The sequence below is a fragment of the Nerophis lumbriciformis genome, linkage group LG12 (assembly GCF_033978685.3).
Source record: "Nerophis lumbriciformis linkage group LG12, RoL_Nlum_v2.1, whole genome shotgun sequence".
NCBI classification, from domain to species: Eukaryota; Metazoa; Chordata; class Actinopteri; order Syngnathiformes; family Syngnathidae; genus Nerophis; species Nerophis lumbriciformis.
This window is the reverse complement of record NC_084559.2, coordinates 6,610,616-6,638,058: the sequence shown is the minus strand read 5'-3', so window position 1 is coordinate 6,638,058 and position 27,443 is coordinate 6,610,616. Positions and strand designations below refer to the sequence as shown.

General features: G+C 37.8%; 1 protein-coding gene across 2 annotated transcripts in view; it reads right to left on the bottom strand.

The window, feature by feature from the left end:
• Positions 1 to 27,033, bottom strand: part of LOC133595370 (phosphatidylinositol-3,5-bisphosphate 3-phosphatase MTMR3-like) — a 58,011-nt gene extending 30,978 nt beyond the window's left edge. For both annotated transcript variants that reach the window (XM_072914260.1, XM_072914261.1), the window contains exons 1-9: positions 26,860 to 27,033; positions 17,415 to 17,489; positions 17,092 to 17,147; positions 13,092 to 13,181; positions 10,573 to 10,689; positions 1,131 to 1,213; positions 760 to 926; positions 588 to 684; positions 211 to 324 (exon numbers count right to left, since the gene is read on the bottom strand). In XM_072914260.1, the coding sequence (XP_072770361.1) occupies positions 211 to 324; positions 588 to 684; positions 760 to 926; positions 1,131 to 1,213; positions 10,573 to 10,689; positions 13,092 to 13,181; positions 17,092 to 17,094 (671 nt within the window). In that variant the 5' untranslated portion in view covers positions 17,095 to 17,147; positions 17,415 to 17,489; positions 26,860 to 27,033. The remainder of the gene's footprint in view (positions 1 to 210; positions 325 to 587; positions 685 to 759; positions 927 to 1,130; positions 1,214 to 10,572; positions 10,690 to 13,091; positions 13,182 to 17,091; positions 17,148 to 17,414; positions 17,490 to 26,859) is intronic.
• Between the last annotated feature and the right edge of the window lie 410 nt (positions 27,034 to 27,443).

The following is a 27,443-nucleotide window of genomic DNA, read 5'->3' as shown; positions in this document are numbered from 1 at the left end:
AATAATGCATCATCAAAGCTTTTAAACATACTGTACACCTTACAAAAGTCAATACACCCCTAACACTTACGCAACCATTTGCGTTACTGTATATCGATGATGAAATACAGGCAGGCTGTTGACATAAACGCTTAGCTTTTTACACACTACAAACAGCACTACTATTAAGGATACCGTCTTTGGTTTCTAGTTTAATTAGAAACAACCAACCTATAAACTACTGCAGGAAACCTCTTCCAGGAGCGGAATGCTGCCACATTTTCCAACTCCTTATCAGTGATCCAAGCTGGTACCAGAAGCTGCTGGGGATAGCTGGGGCAAAGCCTAGTGGTGAAAAAAGAGGCATGAGAGAAAGCATTCAGACCTGAATGCATTTGTGAAGGCTCAACAAAAGTCGACAGACATTTAATCCTGGGTTGGGCCTTTTTGTGCCCCAGGCGAAGCACCAGTGGAGTACAAAAAACAACCTCACATTCTCTCACACACTGATCTGTGCTATATGCCAATGATAGCAAAGGGGGGGATCAGTAAGTCACGGATATCAACACGGCAGCAGGTACTCAGAAAGAAAAGAAAACGGCCTTCACCTAAACTTGCAGTTGATGTCGGATATCCTCCAGGCATTTTGAGTGTCAAAGCCCATTCTCTCCACCTCATTCTTGAACCAGGAGGTCACATGTTCCCCTTAAGAGCAGAGAAATCTCTTATGGCCGAAGTGTCTAGACTGATGCAGTCATCGGTGTGGGTGTGTGGGTCTACCTGGTCGACAAAGCTCGCCATGCTGCTCCTTCTCACCAGCGTACACATCCATGCACCAGGCATGGAAGGCAAAGGAGAAGAGATCCTCCAAGCGAGACGGAGGGCGCACTACTGCATTGAGGCGCTTCAACCACTCCTGACATTGCTCAAAGGTGGAGAACTGACACCTTTAAAGTGAATGTGACGCTTTATTGTATTAGCAAAAACATGTTACAATTACTAAATAATGTTAACATGACAAACAATTGTCTATTTCAATATCATTATATATTTTGGGGGGGGAAAGGTCCCAGTGATGAACTACTGCTTTGAGTACAAAGTGGTACTGTTTAGACTGGCTTTAGGTAACATGGGCGTGTCTTTGGGCTTACCGCACAACTTTGCAGTCCTTACAGGTGACGTGTAGCTGGAACATATCCCGACACTCAACACTCTCAATGAGCTGCATAGGAACCTGCAGAGCACCAGAACAACTTTCCAGCAATGTTCATTTTAAATATAGAACACATGCAGTCAGTACGGGTAACATATTAGACATAAGTTACACATCAACAAAATTAGTAGTGGTCAGGATAAAAAAAGTTCATGCAAACAATGAGCTATAAAACACTGTTTTGCTATACAAACAGCCACTGAGCACAATATAAAACATTAGTTGTTGGTTGTTATATTAGATGTCCCTTTAAAATAACACTTCCTAAAAATCAGGGAATCCAATCATAGACTCACTTATATGTTTTGCTGTGTCTCTTATCTACAGTTACACACAAAATCTGCCAAACCTCATTCTAATACATATTTACTGTAAAGTGTATTAACTTGCGGTAGATTGCAATAAAACAACATAACATCCTATTAAATGTTGCTTATCGCATTGTGTTGACACCACTAAGTTATTGTTGACATAAATGGAATTAGCCATCCATTTCACCAATCAAACAGAGCCTGGCAGTCACATGACCATTCAAAAATATTGGCGGCCCGACTTTAAAAGGGGACATATTTACATCGCAGCCCTGTAGCAATGAAAAAAATGACAGCGACTTGCAGTCAAATGAGTCAACACACCTCTTCAATCTATGTTTACCTTACAAACTACGAGAAATAACAGCTATTTCATGCGCCTGAGTAAAATGTTCACGTTTGAGCCTAAAATAATTTAACTTCCAAATATAGACAACACATTGTCGTAAGTTGTATATCATGTTTTAGCAGCACATATGTTAAAATGTTTCCCGTTATAAGTGACTGTAAAACCCGCATTTTTATAGTATATATTAGAGCCATGTCTCTCACATGCAAACACAAACTACGGTTGGAGTGCAAGTTAGTAATATCAAAAAATATCTACTAAATAAATCAGAAGTCACTCAGAACTTGAATAGTTTTCTTTTTTTTTACTGAATTTCTTAATTACTCTGACTGAAATTATTAATTGGCAGACTACTTTTTACTTTTACCTGAGTCCTATTACCGGTACTCTACAGCAGGGGTGCTCATTACGTCGATCGCGAGCTACCGGTCGATCTCGGAGGGTGTGTCAGTCGATCACCAGCCAGGCATTAAAAAAATAGTCCTAAAAATGAGCGATCATAAATCTTCACTATGACGTCACTTTCGTCACTTGATTGACATTCACGGCACCCGAGGGTCTTCTGAGATGACGCTGGCTGCTGCCAGCTCATTAAAATTACCGACTGGAAGGCGAGAAACACTTTATTTCAACAGACTCTGGCGCCGTACCTGTCGTCAAAACTCCAAAGACCGACTGCACAGTTGCGCTAACAAAACGAGTCTCAGAAAGCTGGCGTGCACAAGCTAGCAAGCTACGGAGTTTGCCGACAATGTATTTCTTGTAAAGTGTATACAAAGGAGTACGGAAGCTGGACAAATAAGATGCCAAAAACCAACCACTTTCATGTGGTATTGGACAGAAAGGAGGACTTTTTTCTCCTCCATTCGAAAATGCGGACGTTTTTAGCACCACTGTCTGATTCCAATCAATGCAAGTCATCAGAATCAGGTAATACACCAACTTATATTCTTGTCTTCATGAAAGAAAGGAATCTATATGTGTTAAACATACCTGTATTATCTTTAAACACCTTAACTTGTTAACAATATTAACTATATGTGTTAAACATGCTTGTATTACCTTTAAACACCTTTAACTTATTAACAATATTAACTATATGTGTTAAACATGCTTGTATTATCATTAAACACCTTTAACTTGTTAACAATATTAACTATATGTGTTAAACATGCTTGTATTATCTTTAAACACCTTTAACTTATTAATAATATTAACTATATGTATTAAACATGCTTGTATTATCATTAAACACCTTTAACTTGTTAACAATATTAACTATATGTATTAAACATGCTTGCATTATCTTTAAACACCTTTAACTTGTTAACAATATTAACTATATGTATTAAACATACTTGTATTATCATTAAACACCTTTAATTTATTAACAATATTAACTATATGTATTAAACATTCTTGTATTATCATTAAACACCTTTAATTTATTAACAATATTAACTATGTGTTAAACATGATTGCATTATCATTAAACACCTTTAATTTATTAACAATATTAACTATATGTGTTAAACATGCTTGCATTATCATTAAACACCTTTAACTTATTAACAAAAACATATATTTCATAAATAAGTAAATATAAATTATATATATGAATGAGGTAGATCCCCACGACTTGATCAATTGAAAAGTAGCTCGCCTGCAGAAAAAGTGTGAGCACCCCTGCTCTACAGTAACAGTACTCAGTAAAATGTTTGGCTCCTCTAGCCACCTCTGATAAATAAACAGTAATTACATTGTCCTTTCACGCTGCTTTGCAATATTGATGAAGTTAACATTAATACTTCAACACATGTTGACTTAAACGGACCAAATTTTCATAGAAATGACCTATTTGGGTCCTAAAAGTTATGTCGACAAATGAGGTCGACCATGTACAGTACGTCAACATTGACTTACAGTACTGTAAGTGGGCAGCTCTTAACAATAGAAAACATTGTCTTTATGATGTGTTCGACACAAAAGAGTTAACAGGTGTGACTTAAAGGGGCTGTTTGCAATATTTACACAGATGCCTAGAGGGCGCCAACTTTTCAATGTATTTTACACAGTATACCCTGCCCTCTCACGGCTTCTCCTGCGTAATGACGTAATTCCGTACGTACGTAACACATGTACACGCATCAGCTTTAGATGTTAGCTAATAATAACAATTTGGATAGCTAGCATTAGCAGTCATTGAATGTTTATCCTAACAACATGACTGCAAATTGTTTGTTGCTTCTCTTGGACTGTTTTTCAATCAATCAATCAATGTTTAATTATATAGCCCTAAATCACAAGTGTCTCAAAGGGCTGCACAAGCCACAATGACATCCCACATCTGAGCCGATTGTGGGATTTGTATGTGTGCATGTGCAAGACCGGGTGAGTGACCGCCGTAAACACCAATTATTTTTTTCAGGCCGGTAAAAAATGTTATTACTTTAACTTTGTATTTGTGAAAAATATAGACATTTGTCAAACAAATGTGTTCTGGTAAACCACTAATGGTAATATAAGCTAGCCGGCGGTGGAGTTTTATATTTTTTGCTTTGAAAAATGTTACTTAGAGGAAGTTGCAAACAGCACCTTTAAGCGAGTTCCGCTGTACTACAGTGTTTAACTGGCCACCTATTGAAAGTTTAAATAAATACATGTAATTTACAATGGGGATTGATTGATTAAGAGTGCAACAATGAAATTATCTGATGCCATATTAGAAATACAGAATTGATGTGCTGACAGAAGTTAATAATATTGAAATACTACATGCAGTAGCATACTTGCAAACAAGCTTTGCAATTATCTAAAAGTATTTTTTAACAGCCAATGGTACCCAGGCTGCTGTTTGCATGCAGTCTGGAGCCATGCAAGATCGACAGGTATTCATTAGCAGGACAGGGTTCTGCCACTAAATAATGACAGGCTTTGTCAGATGGAGTTATGCTGTAGAGACTTGATGAGTTATGATTAGTTTTCCCAAAAGTGTCTCTTTTAATTCAGTTATTGGAGCTAAACATTATTCATAAGCAGGTTTTCTATGTAGCAACCAAATTTCACAAAAGGCAGCACACAAAATTTACACAACCACCCCACGCCGTGCATCTCTGGTTGGTACTTACTGAAACCTCACAACAACAACTCTAATCAGAAACAAAACAGAAAGGATAATGTAAGCGGTAGTTGATTGTTTGAGACTATTCTCCGTCCACATAGGGCTGCAACAATGGCACATTCCGGATGTCCTTGCATTATGCAGTCACAGTAATTCCTTCTCTCTAAATCTACACTGTTAATCTGGACGTCATCAAAATTCCTGGGCTGCCTGCGCTCATCCAGCACCATCGTGTTGCCTATTTTGCTGGAGTCTGCCATGTGATGCACATGCTTTATCAAGCATCCAAGGCCATGTTTACACTGCACACCAAATCTGACTTTTTTTTGCCCTCAAGTGACACAGATCAGATTTTTTTTGCCAGTTTAAATGCTTCAAATCTGATCTTTTCACATCAGTTTCATCGGGCCACATCAGGAAGTAGTCCTGAGTCCGACTGGAATCTGACCTTTTCAAACGTGACTGCAGTCTAAACGCAATGTGACCTGAATGTGATTTTTTTTTGTCAGCTATGGGCGAGCTACGTCACTCGTGTGCGCCGCCGGAAAGACGCAGTCGCCAGTGGAAATTTCATCACAACATCCGGTTTTGTTTTTTTATTTGAGATGACCAAAGTTTTAGTTGCATCACTACTTGTCAATAGTGCGCAAATAATAAGCTATAAATAATATATGAATATATATTTTGATTCCGAAGGAATAGTGATTGTTGAAAGACCAAGAATTGACACCGTGGCACATTTGCTTACTTGAGAGTTGAAAAATAAAGTTCTTGTGGATCCACGCTGATGTCCGCGTCTCCTCTACTTAACAGCCGTAAAAAGATTACAACTCTTCCAAATATATTACACTAATACAGCAATTCATACAAAATATTACTTTCACATAAAAACACTCATTTTTAAGGTGTTGCGACTTTTATATTATTTTGTAGTAGTAGCTAGCGACTTCCTCCCGGTGAACTTCCTTTGTTTTCACTCTATTAAAGTGCGCATTCAAGTGACGTCGAGGCCACATTGCGGCCTGTGCGCATTTACATTGGAGTCTGATAAAAATCACATTTTACTTGCAGTGCAAACAGTTGGAAAAAATCAGATCTAAAAAAAAAAAACGATTCGGGCCACTTTGGCCTGCAGTGTAAACGTAGTCCAAATGTGTGAGCGAACCTTTGGCAAGTTTGATGTGAGCACAATTAAGCAGTGTAAGCCTTCAACCAAAGGCTAACTAGCAGCACGTAACATCCAACAAACAGCCACAGTAAACACAAGGAAGCATGTACAACTACGGGTAAAATACAACTCACTGTTTGTCAGCTACACAAATCGGGACTAGTGATTGAAAATAATAACTAAAATAATCTTGTGCGTATTTGCGCTCAATTATAACTACCAATTATTCAGTTTATTAATCCAATTAATGATTTATAACCAGTCATCTATTTGTTGCAACCCGGTATGAATACATTTGGACAACCACAAAAAGAAATGGCGCTACCTGTTAAGAATTTGCCATGTTTATGTGAAGACTATCATTCTGAAACCTTTTACTTTGAAAGTCTTTTTCAGTGATGTTAATCTCTCTGCTACGTTCTTTTTCTTTCGTGTATGGTCCTTAAACATCCAGCTTTCTAATCGGTGCAGGAGTCATCGCTTGAAGAGATATAACTGAAGCATTAATGGCTTTTCAGTGTGTGATGTTTTATTGATGTTGTGATATCATCACAGTGCGAATGGCAGCTCTGTTTATTTACCGTATTTTCCGCACTATTAGCCGCACCTAAAAACCACAAATTTACTCAAAAGCTGACAGTGCGGCTTATAACCCGGTGCGCTTTATATATGGATTAATATTAAGATTCATTTTCATAAAGTTTCGGTCTCGCAACTACGGTAAACAGCCGCCATCTTTTTTCCCCGTAGAAGAGGAAGTGCTTCTTCTTCTACGCAAGCAACCGCCAAGGTAAGCACCCGCCCCCATAGAACAGGAAGCGCTTCTTCTTCTACTGTAAGCAACCACCCGCCCGCGTAGAAGAAGAAGAAGAAGCGCGCGGATATTACGTTTCATTTCCTTTGTGTGTTTACATCTGTAAAGACCACAAAATGGCTCCTACTAAGCGACAGGTTTCCGGTTCATGAAAAGACGCAATCTCTCCATCCGCACACGGACTACTATTTCACAGCAACTGCCTAAAGACTTTCAAGAAAAGCTGGCTACTTTCCGTGCATATTGTAAAAACAAGATAGCTGAAAAAAAGATCCGGCCAGAGAACATTATCAACATGGACGAGGTTCCACTGACTTTTGATATTCCTGTGAACCGCACTGTGGATACAACGGGAGCACGTACGGTGAATATTCGCACCACAGGGAATGAGAAGTCATCCTTCACTGTGGTTCTAGCTTGCCATGCTAATGGCCAGAAACTTCCACCCATGGTGATATTCAAAAGGAAGACCTTGCCAAAAGAGACCTTTCCAGCCGGCGTCATCATAAAAGCTAACTCGAAGGGATGGATGGATGAAGAAAAGATGAGCGAGTGGTTAAGGTAAGTTTACGCGAAGAGGCCGGGTGGCTTTTTTCACGCAGCTCCGTCCATGTTGATATACGACTCCATGCGCGCCCACATCACGCTGGTTTTTAATATATTATTAAAGTTTGACTGACCTATCCGACTGTTTTTTTGACATTCCTTTAGCGCAGTTAGATGCGGCTTATAACACGGGGCGGCTTATAGGTGGACAAAGTTTTGAAATATGCCGTTCATTGAAGGTGCGGCTTATAACCCAGGGCGGCTTATGGTGCGGAAAATACGGTAGTTAATAGCATCTGATTGCCAAACAAATGAGCTATTATGGCTAACCTGCACATGCTATTTTAGGACTTGTTATATGCAAGTGTATTTGCTGCCATTGTTTATATTAATATTCAGTTTGCAAGCATAAAAGTTGCAGACATTGTCCTTATTTTATTAAGATGACAAAACAATAAGAGTAATATAGCTTGTGTATATCATACACCAAAGTATTGCAAAAACCTAATTCTCTTCCAAGTCCACTATTTCCACTATGTTTAAAATACAAATTGTTGTCAAAGCGTCCATAAAAATCACTTGCGCTATAGCCAAATATGCAAGTTACGAAATGATGTCATCGAGCACCCCAATGCCACAGATGGATTTCAGTCGTGTGAGAAATACTACTTATGTGCTCATAAAAAGTTAAAAAAAAAGGGGGTACGATACACGTACGATCAAAATATATAAATATGTACAGATAAAAGAACCCAGTTATTGTGTGCCTCAACTTTAAACTTACCTGAACCTCAAGTGATAAAACCACTCAAAAGAACATGCATTTAGATTCCTAATGTGTACATTAGTGCAAATCGTTTGTTGATGAAATTAAGTGGATTTGCTAAATGAAAGGACATAAATGGTAAACAAAAATATTTGTGACAAAAACAATAATACATGCATACTGTATTTAATGTACTACATTTGAAGTATATTATAATGCGCTAGATCAGGGGTGCTCATTACGTCGATCGCGATCTACCGGTCGATCTCGGAGGGTGTGTCAGTCGATCACCAGCCAGGCATTAAAAAAATAGTCCTAAAAATGAGCGATCATAAATCTTCACTATGACGTCACTTTCGTCACATGATTGACATTCACGGCACCCGAGGGTCTTCTGAGATTACGCTGGCTGCTGCCAGCTCATTAAAATTACCGACTGGAAGGCGAGAAACACTTTATTTCAACAGACTCTGGCGCCGTACCTGTCGTCAAAACTCCAAAGACCGACTGCACAGTTGCACAATAAAAGCTCTGCTTCATCCTGCCTGCGCTACCAAAATAAGAGTCTCAGAAAGCTGGCGTGCACAAGCTAGCGAGCTACGGAGTTTGCCGACAATGTATTTCTTGTAAAGTGTATACAAAGGAGTACGGAAGCTGGACAAATAAGATGCCAAAAACCAACCACTTTCATGTGGTATTGGACAGAAAGGAGGACTTTTTTTCTCCTCCGTTCGAAAATGCGGACGTTATCATCACCACTGTCTGATTCCAATCAATGCAAGTCATCAGAATCAGGTAAATACACCAACTTATATTCTTGTCTTCATGAAAGAAAGGAATCTATATGTGTTAAACATGCTTGTATTATCTTTAACCACCTTTAACTTGTTAACAATATTAACTATATGTGTTAAACATGCTTGTATTATCTTTAACCACCTTTAACTTGTTAACAATATTAACTATATGTGTTAAACATGCTTGTATTATCTTTAACCACCTTTAAGTTGTTAACAATATTAACTATATGTGTTAAACATGCTTGTTTTATCTTTAACCACCTTTAAGTTGTTAACAATATTAACTATTTGTGTTAAACATGCTTGTATTATTTTTAACCACCTTTAACTTGTTAACAATATTAACTATATGTGTTAAACATGCTTGCATTATCTTTAAACACCTTTAACTTGTTAACAATATTAACTATATGTATTAAACATACTTGTATTATCATTAAACACCTTTAATGTATTAACAATATTAACTATATGTGTTAAACATGCTTGCATTATCATTAAACACCTTTAACTTGTTAACAAAAACATATATTTCATAAATAAGTAAATATACATTATATATATGAATGAGGTAGATCCCCACGACTTGATCAATTGAAAAGTAGCTCGCCTGCAGAAAAAGTGTGAGCACCCCTGCGCTAGATGGTATTAATACTCTTTAGACTAGTGCAAAAACAAACAAAACAAGAAAAGCAGCTAAGATTTTATGTAACAATATTTTTTTGCCACTTGTATCCTTTTTAGCCAATAGCTACAGATTTACTTGAACTTAAAATTTGGCGTAATTATGTCCTCAACTGTATGTGAACCCATTCTAGATTCTGATTACTTCAGCTGTATATTTCCTCTTGTTGTTTATTGTACTGATGCAGAAGTGAAACGAGAAAAAGCGTTGAAGAGTATGACTTGCCATTACAAAACTCTCACCACTGCGACAAGTCAGCAGCACGGTTATCTGAATGCAGCATGTTCTCTTATCTTGTGCACTCACACTACACAAGTGAACATTTACTACATTTACAAAGTGTGTGTTAGAATTGGTGTCCGACGAATGAATTTGCAGAAGCGTGAAAGCAGTTTTGGTTGCAAGTGCAGAAATGTACATCTGAATTGGCGAAAAGAGGATGTACCGTAGAACGCCGCCATGATTTGGTAACATAGCTAGCTTCCTTTTTAACTTGCTGAAATGAGACAGAGAGGAAGAGTGTGACTGTTACGCATCCCCTCTGGAATGGCCGCAGCCATGGCAACAGCTAGTGCAGAGAGTGAGTGTACAATTTGAGGTGGTGAGGAGTCATGTGATGTTGCTGCCAGCGCAGATCAGCTCTGAGCCACTTGGTCACAATGACGCTGGCACAATGGCTGCACAATGCCCCGTCCATTCACAAAATTCTAGCGCATTTTGGCACTCACAACAAGGACACCTCTGCTTTTTTTTTTGCTGCGCGACATTCTCACTCTCGTGTACATTTTAACAACTCCATGACTTTTCCAGTGGCACTTACGTTGACGACAGACTCTTTGAACTTGATGTGTAGGCGGTAATTGGAGATTGCAATGATGGCATCCTCTGCTCTCCCCACATACTCCGTGAACTCCCCATGCAGCTCAGGAAAGGGCACCTTGCAACAGCAGGAAATTCAACATGTCAAAGACCACAGGGACAGTTTGATCACCATGTGGATCACTACACAGGATCCCCGTTTTAGTATTTTACTAGTGTTTACTACATTTAAGGCCAAAATTAACATTTACCAAAAAAAAAAGAGTCTAGCTTTACATTTTTAGAAAAGGAAATGTGTTAATAGTACTCAGTGTTTCCCACAGGCCTTACCTACTAGTAGTGGTGGGTAATGTGGAGGGGCACGAGGTGTCTAATATGACATAAGTGTCCAATTTGCATAAAACATACATTTGAAAAAAAAATGGTGTCATTACTAGGTATTAGTATCAACTAGGGATGGGTACCGTTCACATTTTAACCGATACAGTACCATTTCACAATATTTGCTGGTCAATACACTGCAAAAACTGAAATCTAAGTAAAAGATAAAATATCTCAAATAAGGGTGATATTTGCTTATTTTCCGTCTGATAAGATAATTCTTCTCACTAAGCAGATTTTATGTTAGAGTGTTTTACTTGTTTTAAGTGTTTTGGTCCTAAATTATCTCAGTAAGATATTACAGCTTGTTGCTGAGATTTGATGACCTATATTGAGTAAAACATGCTTGAAACTAGAATATCAACTGTTGCAAAGCTGTGTCATCAACACTCACAAGTATAAAACTACTTTTTTAAAGTAATAATTTCTTAATTCAAGCATGAAAAAAAAAATCATGACTTTGACACAATTGTGTCTCATAATCAAAATGGATGACAGCCAAATGGACTTTGCCGTTTTATTTTCAATGAAACAATAGAAAATACGTACTCATATAGTAGTACAGTTGGCACAGTACAGTAAACTGACAGCTAATATTTAAACATTTAACATGTGACATTTCTAACAATTTTGAACAAAAATAGTTCATGCACATTCAGATAAATTCTTCAAAATTACAATAAAAACTTTTTTGGCTGAGGGCCAGGCTGTATATATGCACACTAACTGACTGAAAGAGCACGCATTTGGCGCGTTGATGTCATGTTATCGATGGAAAAATGCATTTTTAGACCATATGATTTGCCTGAGCGGCTAAGAGACCCCGAGAGTAACAAGCGGTTGCCTTGTTGCCTTTCCATTAAGAACAATAAATTAGTTTTTAGGATAAGTTTGCTGGTTTCAAGAAATGTAATGCCGAGCGCATATCATTATGTCAAGATAATGGCACTAGCATTTACTTCATTTAAGAATATTTTTCAACATATTGAGCATAAAGGTCTCATATTATTTTTTTCTACCAAGAAAAGTGCACTTGTTATTAGTGAGAATATACTTATTTTAAAAGGTATTTTTGGGTTCATTGAAGTTAGCTCATTTTACTTGTTTTGGAAAGTCTTGACAAACCGAATTTTCTTGTTCTATTGGCAGATAATTTTGCTTATTTCAAATAAAATACCCCTAATTTCCATCCATCCATCCATCTTCTTCCGCTTATCCGTGATCGGGTCGCGGGGGAAGCAGCCTAAGAAGGGAAGCCCAGACTTTCCTCTCCCCAGCCACTCCGTCCAGCTCCTCCCGGGGGATCTCTGGCGTTCCCAGGCCAGCCGGGAGAGATAGTCTTCCCAACGTGTCCTGGGTCTTCCCCGTGACCTCCTACCGGTCGGACATGCCGACAGGCGTTCGGGTGGCATCCTGACCAGATGCCCGAACCACCTCACCTGGCTCCCCTAATTTTTTTTTTTTTCTTGTTTTTGAACACTGACTTTTTGCAGTGTATGGTACCAATTTTTAGTACTTTTGTGTGTGTTCATGTGGTGATAAATGTTGATTGCTTAATAATAAAATCTAACACCTTTAAATGTTCTTACATTTAACAGTCAGCTGATATTTATAAATGTGCTGTCCAATTGTTATTTTTTGTTTTCTTACACTTCTGAGTGTCACTAAGCCCATCAGCACTGTCATGTTGGAACAGAGATGGACCTTCCACAAATTGTGTCCACCAGTTCAGAAGCATAGGAATGTCTTGGTAAAATAAAGAAATGAGATTCACCAGATAAGATTCTGGCTCATAATCTCTATTTAAAAACGAGAATGGTCCAAACCAGGATGGAAGAAAAAGAGCTACTATTTAAAAAAGGACATCCCTCTGAGCAGAGGACTCAAACTATCGAAAGTTGTCTTTTGATGCAAACTTAGTGAGGGATTTTGACAAAATGACACCGTCTTTGGCAACACATTTGTAATATTTTATGGTTTTACACTTCAGGGTCTGAATTGAAACTGAACTACATGTTTATAAGTGTCAGTTAGAAAAAAATATTTCTAAAGGGTGACTTTCTTACATATTTCTGTATAATCGCAAGTTGACTGGGTGTCACAGCACAAGAAAAGCAGTGAAGGGCGATGATTCCTCACCTGCATGTTGTCCTCCTCCAGGACAGGGGATTTCTTGGGGAAAATCTGATTGGCCTGGATACACTCTAAGCTCTTCTGCACCTCTTCCTCCTACACACAAAAATACCTGTTACAGCCACAGACTTCGCTCTGTATTAATATGGCTTTGGAGGCGCTTCTACACGGAATACTTGGCAGTCACACTGACAAACACGCGGCTGGTTTGCATAAACTCTTAGGGTTGAAGTGCTATACGTCCATTATGTAATTTGGTAAGAGAAAGGAGGCTTTTTTCCACCACTTTCTGAGGCCTTTAAATACACAACCTTGGCGCCGGCACACAATTAGTTCTTACTGTATTCATGTGGCTTTCAATGTCTTAGCTGAGTTAATATAATTGCAAATATTAAACATACTTGAAATAATATACTGCCCTATTAAAATTAAGCAATGTCTTAAAACAGTGTTGTCCAAACCTTTGCATATTAAAAAAACAATTTTGATATTTTTAATGAAACTAAAAAGGCTTAAAAGCAATCTAATCTATATTTTGTCTCAACCCTAGTAGAAAATTGTGAAGTCAGATGTTATGTTTTCATCATTTGTTAGTGTATTTGGTATGTGCTAAGCATGTACAGTACAGTAGTTTCACTATTCGCTGCAAATCAACTACTTGTGGCTGTTAAAGTCCACTAGCATTGGTACCAAGTGGGACACTGACTGGTTCAACAGAAAGGATGCAAGGACCCTTTTGGTTTTTTAAAGGCTAATTCCACATAGATATAAGAAGTTAAGATACATTATACAACAATAAACAGTCTGCACCTCAGACTTAATAAAAATTGATTATTATTCTATATAGCGCTTTTCTAGACAGTTAAAGCGCATTACAGTGAGAACTGAGAACCCATCATTCATCCACTCCACATTCACAAATTGTGGTGGTAAGCTACATGTGTAACCACAGCTGCCTTGGGGTAGACTGACGGAAACATGGCTGCCAATTTGCGTCAACAGCCACCAAACATTCATTCACAATCAGACACTCGCACTGAGAGCAAAGTAGGTGAATTGTCTTGCCCAAGGACACGTCTGCGACTCAGATGTCAGGAGCTGGATTCATACCAGGAACCCTCAAGCATCCGGGCGGCCGTTCTACCATTTGAGTCACGCCGATTTGTGTTATAGGTGACAAAGCTTATTGTTAGTAGTATGTACATTTCAAACTTTCCTAACCTTTGTCAGGTTTTTTTGTTTAATTCAAAATGTACTGTAATTGTATTTTTGGGAGGAAAATGATGGTGTGTTTGCCTTTTGATTAATGATACACATAGATTAAGACCAGATGTAGGGCTGGGCCATTTGGCAAAAAAATGATCAAGATTATTTTTTTCATATTATTTGATCTCAAATAATATCACCTTTTTTTATTTATTTTTTTTTTAAAGCTGGTTGTGCCATGCAGGATAATACAGAGTACCGCATCCCTACGGTTTACTACTGCAGTATCTTGTAACAGACCTTTCCAACTTGTTTGATTGAAGTAATATATGCTCACAGCTGACGACTGTCATTTTGTTCATATATATAATTGTGTTTAATAGAGGTGCAACAGTACACGTACGTACCTCGGTTTAGAGTTCACGGTTCGGTTATTTTTCGGTACAGTAAAAAAACAACAAAATATAAATTTTGGGGTTATTTATTTACCAAATTTGCAAAATCTTCAACCAAAAATATTTTTCTTAGTGGAATATTTGATGTGAAGTAATCGGAACCTTGAATACGTCAATAATTCATAATAACATTGATTTTGATTCAATATTATGTTTTGAGCAATGACAGTTTGAAAGAAAAAAAACAGCTTTGTTTTATTAGTCAACATTGCAACTTTTTCCAAATTACATTTAATCTTTAAGCTTTTTTATTTCACTTTTGTTATGTTTTTGTTTATTTTAGTAGTATTTTTAGAATGTGCCGTGGGCCTTTAAAACATTAGCTGTGGGCCGCAAATGGCCTCCGGGCCACACTTTTGACAGACCTGCTATAGATAATAAAAAATTAAATCTGATAAATCTATGGATGAAAAGCAGAGCCTGGCGACGCATGCGCGTTTATCATAACTCTCTCTCTCTCTCTCTGTCTCTGCCCCTCCCTCACCAATGCTGCTGGGTGCACAATTTGTTTTGTTTTTAACCCCTTCTTAACCCTGAACGTACATTGAAAATACACGCAACCCTAACTCAAAATGCCGGACATTTGAGGCATTTAAGAAACTCCACCCAGACAGCTCCGCAAAAGAGGACATGTCCGGTGAAAAGAGGACGTATGGTCAGTCTATCGTATATAACGTTAATATGTCCGTGTGGAAACTCGTTCGGTACACCTCCGAACCGAACCGGAACCCCCGTACCGAAACGGTTCAATACCGTCACACCCCTAATTAGAGGTACTGTAAAATAATGTGTACCAACACATAAAACAAGTTCAATGATTATGTCAGGAACAAAATGTTTTTTTTTACCTACAAACAAACAAAAAGAACACAAATTGTTTGTCTGCAAATATATATATATTTTTTTTATACCTGGTACTATTGTGCTTGTTAGTCCAACAGCAGGCACAAGTTTTTTTAGTACACGTTATATCAGAAGTGGAATCTTTGCAGACACATAAACAAAAAGTCTGATTAAAAAATATTTAGATATACAGTATAAATGCCTTTTCTGATTAAATTAATAGGCGTGTTGAGTCCCCCAGTAGGGACCAATTCAGTCACATAGACGTTCTATGAGTGCCTGCAAGTCCGCATACTGTTGAGCTGCAGCAGATAGCGAAACTAAACTTGCTGCTCCTTTTAAATGTTATGTTTCAACTTCTATGCTAGTGTTAGTCATATTTCTTTATTTTGTTCTTCTGGGCTGCACTTCCATCTGCGTAAGGGGACGAGGCACAACGCGACGGAACATTAATTACGTTGTGAGGAGACTGACTTTCGCAACGGTGGATGCTCTCGCACACATTTTCACACAAATACATGCAAAGTATACAAACACACAGGATTACGGTCAATAAAGGTGAGTTATTCCGTGCCAAACTATACCAATCATGGTTGCTTCCCTAATGTTTACTACTGCGGTATCTTCTGACTAACTTTTCCGCCATGTTTGATCAAGGAAATATGCAAACAACTGATCACTGTAATCAAACTCAAATTAATTGCGATCAAATATCAACAATCATATAACTGCCGAGCCTTAACCAGAGGTGTTGGCCTGTGGGCCATTTTCATCCCGCGGCTTGTTTTGTTTATTAGCTTGCGGAGCAAAAAAATTAAGTATACCCTACCATAATCAATTTCATAATAAAGAGTTTGAAAAGCTCTAAATGGTCTTTATGGTTGGCTAAATCAGATTATAGTTATTGCTTGAATAAGGCAGCTTGCACACATAAGAGTTGGATGTTTGAAATCATCCAGTAGCCCGAGGAATGCACAGTTTGTTGATGAGAACGTAAATCACAGGCCTTGGAGAACAGTATTTTTTAAGAAAATGCGTCTCAGCTGACAGAATCTATGGTGCTTTGTTCATTGAGAATATTTTGCAAAAAGATTAAAGGTAGACCAAGATGCGGACATACAATAGACTTGTTATTGCAGCCTGCTAGCGCAGAATAAACGGCTGCATGTGAGACAAGCAGACGGACAAAGTCAATGCAGCTGAATGATCAAGCATGCTTAGATCAACAGCAAGGAAATAGTTTATCACACAAATCTGTTATTGTGGTCACAACATGATGCAATAATTTAGAAAAGAACTGCAGCTAAAAAACATAGTAAAAAAAAAAAAAGGTGCGCTGCTTAGTTAGAAAGGCGCCTTAAGCAAACTTTGACACAGTGGTTGTTTTTATAACTGTGTCTTACCAACCGATACAAAATGTACATCCAATAGAAAGTCTGCAATCCTACACACAGCATACTACAACACAGTAATCTCCATAGTAAAAAAAAAAATGTCCATACCATGGCCCTGTGAAGGAGTGTGGGTCACCCAACTCGGAAGCCTGGCCTGCACCAGCCTGAGCAAAAAGAAAATACACATTTTAGAAACCCTAAGCAAACATTACAGAAACATTGCAAGTGTCTTGCATGTATGATGCAACAAAGCAAGATTTGCAATATTCTTAGAAAATAGTCATATTCTAGCTTTAACTGAGTCTAATTTTAAGTTAATTTGGCTTTAAAGTTGGGAAGCGATAGCAATTTTACAGCAGCGTTGATGCCATAAACTGTATTAGGCTGCAATGTATACATTCATACAGTGATGTAATATTGTTTGGTCTTACCACAGGTGATCAGCGATGGACAATATGTAGTCCAGATGATCTGCTTGAAGGTGTTCACAAGAAAGACATGGAAATCTGTGGAAATTAAAGCAGATATTAAATTCAATTAAAACATTCTGACCATCACCAAAATAACCACAGCAACTTATATATAGGAAATCGTTATGAGTCGGTGCATGTGAGGCCAATTATACAATAGACACTGTCACACCATAAGATCAGCATGCTAATAGTTAAATGAAAATCAGTGGTTGGTTGCTAGTGGCTGACATCAACAGTATTCTGCCCAAAAACAATTCTTCAAGACTCATACGACCAACACTAACTCATTTTATAGAGTACGTTCATCTCTTAAAGCAGTGTTTTTCAACTTTTTTTGAGCAAAGATACATTTTTTGCATTTAAAAAATCCGGAGGTACACCACCAGCAGAAATCATTAAAAAATGAAACTCAGTTGACAGTAAAGAGTCGTTGTTGCAATTGTTGGATATGACTTTAAACCATAACCACTACAGCTCTTGTCTCAAAGTAGGTGTACTGTCACCACCTGTCACATCACGCCGTGACTTATTTTGAGTTTTTGCTGTTTTCCTGTGTGTAGTGTTTTAGTTCTTGTCTTGCGCTCCTATTTTGGTGGCTTTTCCTCTTTTGTTGGTGTTTTCCTGTAGCAGTTTAATGTCTTCCTTAAACGCTATTCCCCGCATCTACTTTGTTTTAGCAATCAAGACTATTGAAGTTGTTGCTATCCTTCTTTGCGGGGACATTGTTGATTGTCATGTCATGTTCGGATGTACTTTGTGCGCAAAATGATTATTAGCATTCAGACAGGTTAAAATGTTGCTAAAACCATCACTTTTCTATCAGTCACAGTGACTTTTCAAAACAAAAATATTACAGCAAAAATCATATGGGTTGATTGACATGTTTATTCTGTAAGCTAACTTCAATAGTTTGAAATTATTTTGACAGTTAATGCCAGTTATCCTGTCAACCTTTCACAAGACTTCAATTTGTTAATTGAAAGTATAAACAGTATAAACACTTTTTACAGTAAACAAATGGTAAAACAGTACTAAACAATTCCATTAAAAAAAAAATTGGTGTCATTATTAACTTTCTGTCCAAGCTTGTATAATCTACTGCCTTGTTCAATTGTAAAACATATTCTGTGCCTAAAATTCACATTTCTATCACAATTATCATACTGTAAACATGGTAAGCTAACTTCATTAAAATTAATAGTCCTGTCAATAGCATGGAATTACAATTCAAATGTAGTTTTTTTGTAAGCCTTTCAAAAGAATTCAAAATATGAAAAATTAATGAAAATTAATTTAAGTGAATGTAATCATTTTAACTTTTCAACAGAAATAGCACTACAAAAATATTAAGGACATACTTCTGTATTTTGGTAGTTATGCTGTCAACATTTAACAAGATTTCTTCAACTTGGACTTGAAAGCATAAATAGTATAAACACTTTTAACAGTACTAAACAATTCCAATAGATAACATTGGTGTCATTACCTTTTTGTGGCTAAAATCCGATCGAAAAATCTTGTCTGCACAAGGTGCAATTCGCGTAGTTTTCACCCTTTTTGGAACGGATAATTATTCCCGGATAGGCTTTTGAATATTCTTCACGGAATGACTGCAGTTTTCTTTTCGGTTTAAGACTCGTTTGCGATTTTTCTCCGGCTGATTCCATGATCGTTCGCTCGTTTGGAAACAATGGCAACTGGTGTCTCGTGCTTGGCAGCGGTGCTATAAATAGCCTCGCGCATGGCATTCGGAATGGCTCGATAGGAAGTTACGGGAAGCAGTGTCGATTGTCATTGTTGTTACGCGATTTCGTGAATAAAACTTTAAAAAAAAATTTTTTTTTTAATTAATGAAAAACCGTATTTTTTATCACTGCAACCGTAACCCGGAATAGGTTGATGAAAACCGTACTAATTACGGGAAAACCGGAGTAGTTGGCAGGTATGTGATCACGACAAACCATCATCGTCTCACACGACGTGTTCCCGACATCTACAAAGAAATTAGCTACCGGCTGCCACCTACTGATATGGAAGAGTATTACACGGTTACTCTGCCGAGTTCTAGACAGCACAGACACTCAACAACGGCACATTATTTGCAGACTGTAATTACTGGTTTGCAAAAAATATTTTTAACCCAAATAGGTGAAATTACATTATCTCCCAAGGCACACCAGACTGTATCTCACGATACACTAGTGTTGAAAAACACTGTCTTAAACCACCTAAAATATGAGAGAGGCAGGACAAAATTTGCATCGATAGCAGAGAAAAATCTTGGCCTGATGGTGATGGTGTGAAGACCATCCAACCACCACGATTGGGGTTCAGTCCAATGTGTCTCTGGTGCGCGAAACTTCCCTTAGTGACAGCGCTCCTGCTTTGATTTTTCTCTATTCTTTTCTGTGCAGGCCGCACTTCATTGGTCAGCGACCTAGCGTGTGATGGCTTATGTGTGTCAGCCATGTAAAGCGAAATATGTTTATAAATCTTGATGCGTTTAATCAAAAATATTTTTGTTTAATTGAGAGCGGTATTTGCTTTTGTATTTTAACATTTCATTTTTGTAGCACTCCATTCATTCATGTTGAGTATAATAGGCAATGCAAAATATAATATATTGTCACATGTTATGCGTTATACATTACTAACCCATTTACATACAGTTTGATATTATATATATAGTCAGATTAATGCATTTATTTACTTAATATTGATTGTTTGTATTTTTTTTATCTGGAGTATAATTAGTACTTATACATGCATTACACAATATTTGATTTTTCCTTGTGTACTACAATGCACTCCTTATTTAACTATGGCTTTATGCATTATACATATTATTTATTACTTATTCATTTTTTATTATTACATTTACTGTACTTGTTTTGTATATATTAGGGCTGTCAACATTAATGCGTGTGATTAATAAAACAAAATTATCGCGTTATCATAAATGAATGAAGGTTAATCACAGCGTTTGTTTTGACTGCCGATCACGTCACACACCAGTGTGATGATAGAGCGATGGGCTCTGCGCCCAATTTCGCTTAAAACAAACTCAGACGGAACTTTAGATAAAACTGAGGTAATGAAGCCTATTCCAGCTGCATTCGGGCGGAATGCGGGTACACCCTGGACAAGTCACCACCTCATCACAGGGCCAACACAATCATTCACACTAGGGAAGTAACGGCATGAACGTTTCTTATCACGGTTACTGTGACCAAAACTATTACGGTTATCATTATCATTGCGCTATTTTTAAATGTGATCAATATTTTCAAAAAGTACTTATATTAAAATAATTTAACAAAGTGTTATTTAAAAAAACACAAACACTTTCAAAATGATTTCCTTTGTAGAATGAACATTATTGGAGATAAAAATAGAATTTCATGGACCCTCCATCCATCTATCCATTTTCTACCGCTTGTCCCTCTCAGGGTCGCAGGGATGGCTGGAGCCTATCCCAGCTGAATTTGGGCGGAAGGCGGGTACCCTGGACCAGTTGTTTAATGGACCTCAAGTAGAAAATTGAATGTGCATATGAAAATAACACAAACATTATAAACAAAGTAATGTGGCAGAAAAACAAATAAATAAAATGTGAAAATTGTGCAAGATAGTACTTTATGGACAAAAGAGATTAACAAAAACACGACATGTAAGAATTTTGCAAGGTGGCACCTGATGGCCATAAGACGATACTGCACTTTTTGTCCATATGGATAAAAGCAGTGTTCATGTATGAGATCTAGTCTTACACATATGGCTGCATGATTATGGCCAAAATAATAATTATTAATAACGATGAATCATTATGTTAAGTAAAACGGTGTTGGGGTGTAAATGTGACGCCATCATGTAATTTGTAATGGCTAATAAAAAGGCTATAGATAAACGTTATCCATATATATGCCAGAAAATAACCTGTTTTGTACAATGCCCAGTAGTGCGTAAATGTGTTTCTGTATAGTTTTTCTCCACAATGATGGTATTTTGAGAGGTAATTATTGAAGTTGGACATCACTGAAGACCAAGGTGAGAAACGCACGGCCCGCCGCTGATATAAAGATTTGGCTCTTTATAGTGAGCCTAGTCAAAGGAACCGGCTTTTGTAAAAGTCTCGCTAGTCTGAGCCAAGTTGAGAGTCACACAGCTAAGCCCCTTAGAGCTTTACCGGTCCTGCGGTCCCCCGTGACATGCCACCACGCACCGCAGGTTGCAACATTATCCGCCAAACAGCACAAATAATTACTTGCCAGTTGTTGGGTTATTATACCAAAAATAAAAGAGCTGATTAATTGCCCAAAAAAAAGTGAAAGCACTTCTTACACAGACTGCTTCGTCGACAGCGAGTTGCAATGGGATTAAATCATTACCAGCACAGCAATCGCAGGAGAACCATTTTACACCTACTCAGTGGCCTAGTGGTTAGAGTGTCCGCCCTGAGATTCAGAAATACTTTATTAATTCCTGAGGGGAAATTAAAATTTTCAGCACAATCCCATTCAAGATCAGACAAACATTACAGGGAGACAGAACAGGATCAAACATTACAGGGGGACAGAACAGGATCGCTGACGGGTCTGTCAAATTTCGGCATCCATTTAAAAAAAGGTGAGATATAGGTAGGTTGGAGAGGTCGGTAGGTTGTGAGTTCAAACCGCGGCCGAGTCATACCGAAGACTATAAAAATGGGACCCATTACCTACCTGCTTGGCACGCAGCATCATGGGTTGGAATTTGGGGTTAAATCACCAAAAATGATTCCCGGGCATGGCCACCGCTGCTGCCCACTGCTCCCCTCACCTCCCAGGGGGCGAACAAGGGAATGGGTCAAATGCAGAGGACAAATTTCACCACACCTAGTGTGTGTGTGACAATCATTGGTACTTTAACTTGAACTTAAGTTAACTTAACTTACAAACATTTAAAACATGGGTAACACTTTAGTATGGGGGACATATTCACCATTAATTAGTTGCTTATTAACATGCAAATTAGTAACATATCGGTTCTTAGTCATTATTAAGTGCTTATTATAATGCCTTATTCTGCATGGCCTTATTATACAACTATATATATATATATATATATATATATATATATATATATATATATATATATATATAAAAACCCTAACCCTAACCAAATAACTGTAAATTAAGTCTTTGTTGCTTAGAATATGTTCCCCTAGTGTCCAAATAACTGTAAATTAAGTCTTTGTTGCTTAAAATATGTTCCCCTAGTGTCCAAATAACTGTAAATTAAGTCTTTGTTACTTAGAATATGTTCCCCTAGTGTCCAAATAACTGTAAATTAAGTCTTTGTTGCTTAGAATATGTTCCCCCAGTGTCCAAATAACTCTAAATTAAGTCTTTGTTACTTAGAATATGTTCCCCATACTAAAGTGTTACCAAAACATGAACCCTTAGCAGACTGCAGTGCAACGTAACCCTCTAACCCTAACCAAATAACTGTAAATTAAGTCTTTGTTGCTTAGAATATGTTCCCCTAGTGTCCAAATAACTGTAAATTAAGCTTTGTTGCTTAGAATATGTCCCCCTAGTGTCCAAATAACTGTAAATTAAGTCTTTGTTGCTTAGAATATGTTCCCCTCGTGTCCAAATAACTCTAAATTAAGTATCTGTTACTTAGAATATGTTCCCCTAGAGTCCAAATAACTCTAAATTGATTAGAATATGTTCCCCTAGTGTCCAAATAATTGTAAATTAAGTCTTTGTTACTTAGAATATGTTCCCCATACTAAAGTGTTACCAAAACATCAACCCTTTGCAGACTGCAGTGCAACGTAACCCTCAAACCCAGTGGTTCTTAACCTGGGTTCGATCGAACCCTAGGGGTTCGGTGAGTCGGGCTCAGGGGTTCGGCGGAGGTCAAGACACACCCGACTCATCGTGTAAATAAAAACTTCTCCCTATCAGCGTATTACGGATACGACAACAGCAGAAGTCACACTGATTTGCAGGTGTGTAATTTGTTGAGAGTTTATGCACTGTGTTGGTTTTGTTCTTTGAACAAGGTGATGTTCATGCACGGTTCATTTTGTGCACCAGTAAAAAAACATGGTAACACTTTAGTATGGGGAACATATTCACCATTAATTAGTTGCTTATTAACATGCAAATCAGTAACATATTGGCTCTTAATTAGTCATTATTAAGTACTTATTAATGCCTTATTCGGCATGGCCTTATTATAAGCCTAACCCGAACCAAGTAAGTCTAAATTAAGTCTTTGTTACTTAGAATATGTTCCCCATACTAAAGTGTTACCAAAAACATATAACGTTGTCTATAATTTGAAAAAAAACAACATTTTATTTTTCACTAAAGAAGGGTTCGGTGAATGCGCATATGAAACTGCTGGGATTCGGTACCTCCAACAAGGTTAAGAACCCCTGCTCTAACCCTAACCAAATAACTGTAAATTAAGTCTTTGTTGCTTAGAATATGTTCCCCTAGTGTCCAAATAACTCTAAATTAAGTCTTTGTTACTTAGAATATGTTCCCAATACTAAAGTGTTACCAAAACATGAACCCTTAGCAGACTGCAGTGCCATGTAACCCTCTAACCGTAACTAAAAAACTGTAAATTAAGTCTTTGTTGCTTAGAATATGTTCCCCTAGTGTCCAAATAACTGTAAATTAAGTCTTTGTTACTTAGAATATGTTCCCCTAGTGTCCAAATAACTGTAAATTAAGTCTTTGTTGCTTAGAATATGTTCCCCTAGTGTCCAAATAACTGTAAATTAAGTCTTTGTTGCTTAGAATATGTTCCCCTCGTGTCCAAATAACTCAAAATGAAGTCTTTGTTACTTAGAATATGTTCCCCCTATAGTCCAAATAACTCTAAATTGATTAGAATATGTTCCCCTAGTGTCCAAATAACTGTAAATTAAGTCATTGTTACTTAGAATATGTTCCCCATACTAAAGTGTTACCAAAACATGAACCCTTTGCAGACTGCAGTGCAACGTAACCCTCAAACCCAGTGGTTCTTAACCTGGGTTCGATCGAACCCTAGGGGTTCGGCGGAGGTCAAGACACACCCGACTCATCGTGTAAATAAAAACTTCTCCCTATCGGCGTATTACGGATACGGCAACAGCAGAAGTCACACTGATTTGCAGGTGTGTAATTTGTTGAGAGTTTATGCACTGTGTTGGTTTTGTTCTCTGAACAAGGTGATGTTCATGGACGGTTCATTTTGTGCACCAGTAAAAAAACATGGTAACACTTTAGTATGGGGAACATATTCACCATTAATTAGTTGCTTATCAACATGCAAATCAGTAACATATTGGCTCTTAATTAGTCATTATTAAGTACTTATTAGTATATAAATATAATATATAAATAGTACTTATCTTATCTGTCTTGTCTTTTAACAAAGAAACAAGGAAGTCACAATCTTCGTTCAATGAATGTTCTGCAATTTGTCGTCCCCAAAGAAAGAACTGAACTGGGCAAGAAAGCATTTAGGTTTTCAGCACCGAAGGCTTGGAATAACCTACAATCGAACATTAAACTTCAAACCCTAATTACGTTGAATGAGTTTAAAGCTTCTGTGAAAGGATTGCAGTCTACCTTGTCTGTATGCACATGTGTCATGTGAGCAAGTTTTAATGTTGTAAATGTGATGTTTTATGTATTTGTTTACTGTTTTTAATGTAACCTTGCTGCTGCCCTCTTGGCCAGGTCTCCCTTGGAAAAGAGATCTTTGATCTCAATGGGATTTTACCTGGTTAAATAAAGGCTAATAATAATAATAAATAACTTATTAATGCCTTATTCGGCATGGCCTTATTATAACCCTAACCCGAACCAAGTAACTCTAAATTAAGTCTTTGTTACTTAGAATATGTTCCCCATACTTAAGTGTTACCAAAAACATAACTTCGTCTTGAATTTGAAAAACAAAAACATTTTATTTTTCACTAAAGAAGGGTATGAAACTGCTGGGGTTCGGTACCTCCAACAAGGTTAAGAACCCCTGCTCTAACCCTAACCAAATAACTGTAAATTAAGTCTTTGTTGCTTAGAATATGTTCTCCGAGTGTCCAAATAACTGTAAATTAAGTCTTTGTTACTTAGAATATGTTCTCCATACTAAAGTGTTACCAAAACATGAACCCTTTGCAGACTGCAGTGCAACGTAACCCTCAAACCCAGTGGTTCTTAACCTGGGTTTGATCGAACCCTAGGGGTTCGGCGGAGGTCAAGACACACCCGACTCATCGTGTAAATAAAAACTTCTCCCTATCAGCGTATTACGGATACGACAACAGCAGAAGTCAGACTGATTTGCAGGTGTGTAATTTGTTGAGAGTTTATGCACTGTGTTGGTTTTGTTCTTTGAACAAGGTGATGTTCATGCACGGTTCATTTTGTGCACCAGTAAATGAACATGGTAACACTTTAGTATGGGGAACATATTCACCATTAATTAGTTGCTTATTAACATGCAAATTAGTAACATATTGGCTCTTAATTAGTCATTATTAAGTACTTATTAATGCCTTATTCGGCATGGCCTTATTATAAGCCTAACCCGAACCAAGTAACTCTAAATTAAGTCTTTGTTACTTAGAATATGTCCCCCATACTAAAGTGTTACCAAAAACATAACTTCGTCTTGAATTTGAAAAACAAAAACGTTTTATTTTTCACTAAATAAGGGTATGGAACTGGTGGGGTTCGGTACCTCCAACAAGGTTAAGAACCCCTGCTCTAACCCTAACCAAATAACTGTAAATTAAGTATTTGTTGCTTAGAATATGTTCCCCGAGTGTCCAAATAACTGTAAATTAAGTCTTTGTTACTTAGAATATGTTCCCCATACTAAAGTGTTACCAAAACATGAAGCTTTTGCAGACTGCAGTGCAACGTTAAGACTACGAGAGGTTGACAACTATGAAGAAGGAAATCGGCTAATGGCTGGTCGGTTGTGTTAACAAGTTGTGTTAACAAGTAACTTACGTAACATTAACTACTCTTTTCCTCCCGGTTTTCCTCGCCGACGTTACGTTTTGTAGCGAAAAGTCAAAAGGAGAAAAGTCCCAAAAGGAGAAAAAGCAACGGCCGCAATATGTCGCTCATGCTAACAAGCTAATGCTAACTTGGAAAAAAAAACACAATAAAGACGACTTGTGAACGATAAAATGCTAAAGTCGTCAGCCGGGGTTCGACCTCCCTAACACGGCGAGAGGCTAGTAAGCAACTCGGATCCACTTCAGTACCGCAGCTCCGCACTGTTGTTGTTGTTGTTGTTGTGCGGATGAAGATGAAGATGGAGGGCGGACCCGCAGCGCAGGCCTCCCGTCACAACCACAACACAACACACCCGCCAGGCCGCCAGCCGGCACACTCACCCGCCGTGCGAGGGACGAGGCGTTCAAAGGCCGCAGAATCACCCGCGGCCCGTGCAGTTGGTCGGCAGCGAATGAACCCGGGGAGGACAGCCAGACATGTCCGAGCGGAGGGCTTAGCTTTCACGGAGTCCCTTCCCTGCACTCGGCCGTCGTCGCCATTATAGCAAAACTCTCCCAAGCCCGAGTCGACGTCCTTTTTATGACGTCATCACGCCGAAGCAATGCCATGGGTGGGGGCGGGGGGGTTGGCGCTGGTGCACCACGTGGTACAAGCGCATGTCAACACTGCTTAGCGCGCCTCAACCGCCATAATACTACTACTAATAATAATAATGGATTTTATTTGTAAAAAGCACGTTATATTGAGTAAACAACCTCAAAGTGCTACAGTGTATTTAAAAAAACTAAAAATACAAATACAAAAAATTACGGAGCCCCTAAAGGGACATGGGGGAATTTTTTTTATTTATAATTTATTTATTTATTATTATTTTTTTAGACATGTATCTCGTGCGCACGAGAAACTTTTTATAAAGTTATAAAAAATAAAAATAAAAATTGTAGAATTTATTTATTTATTTTTA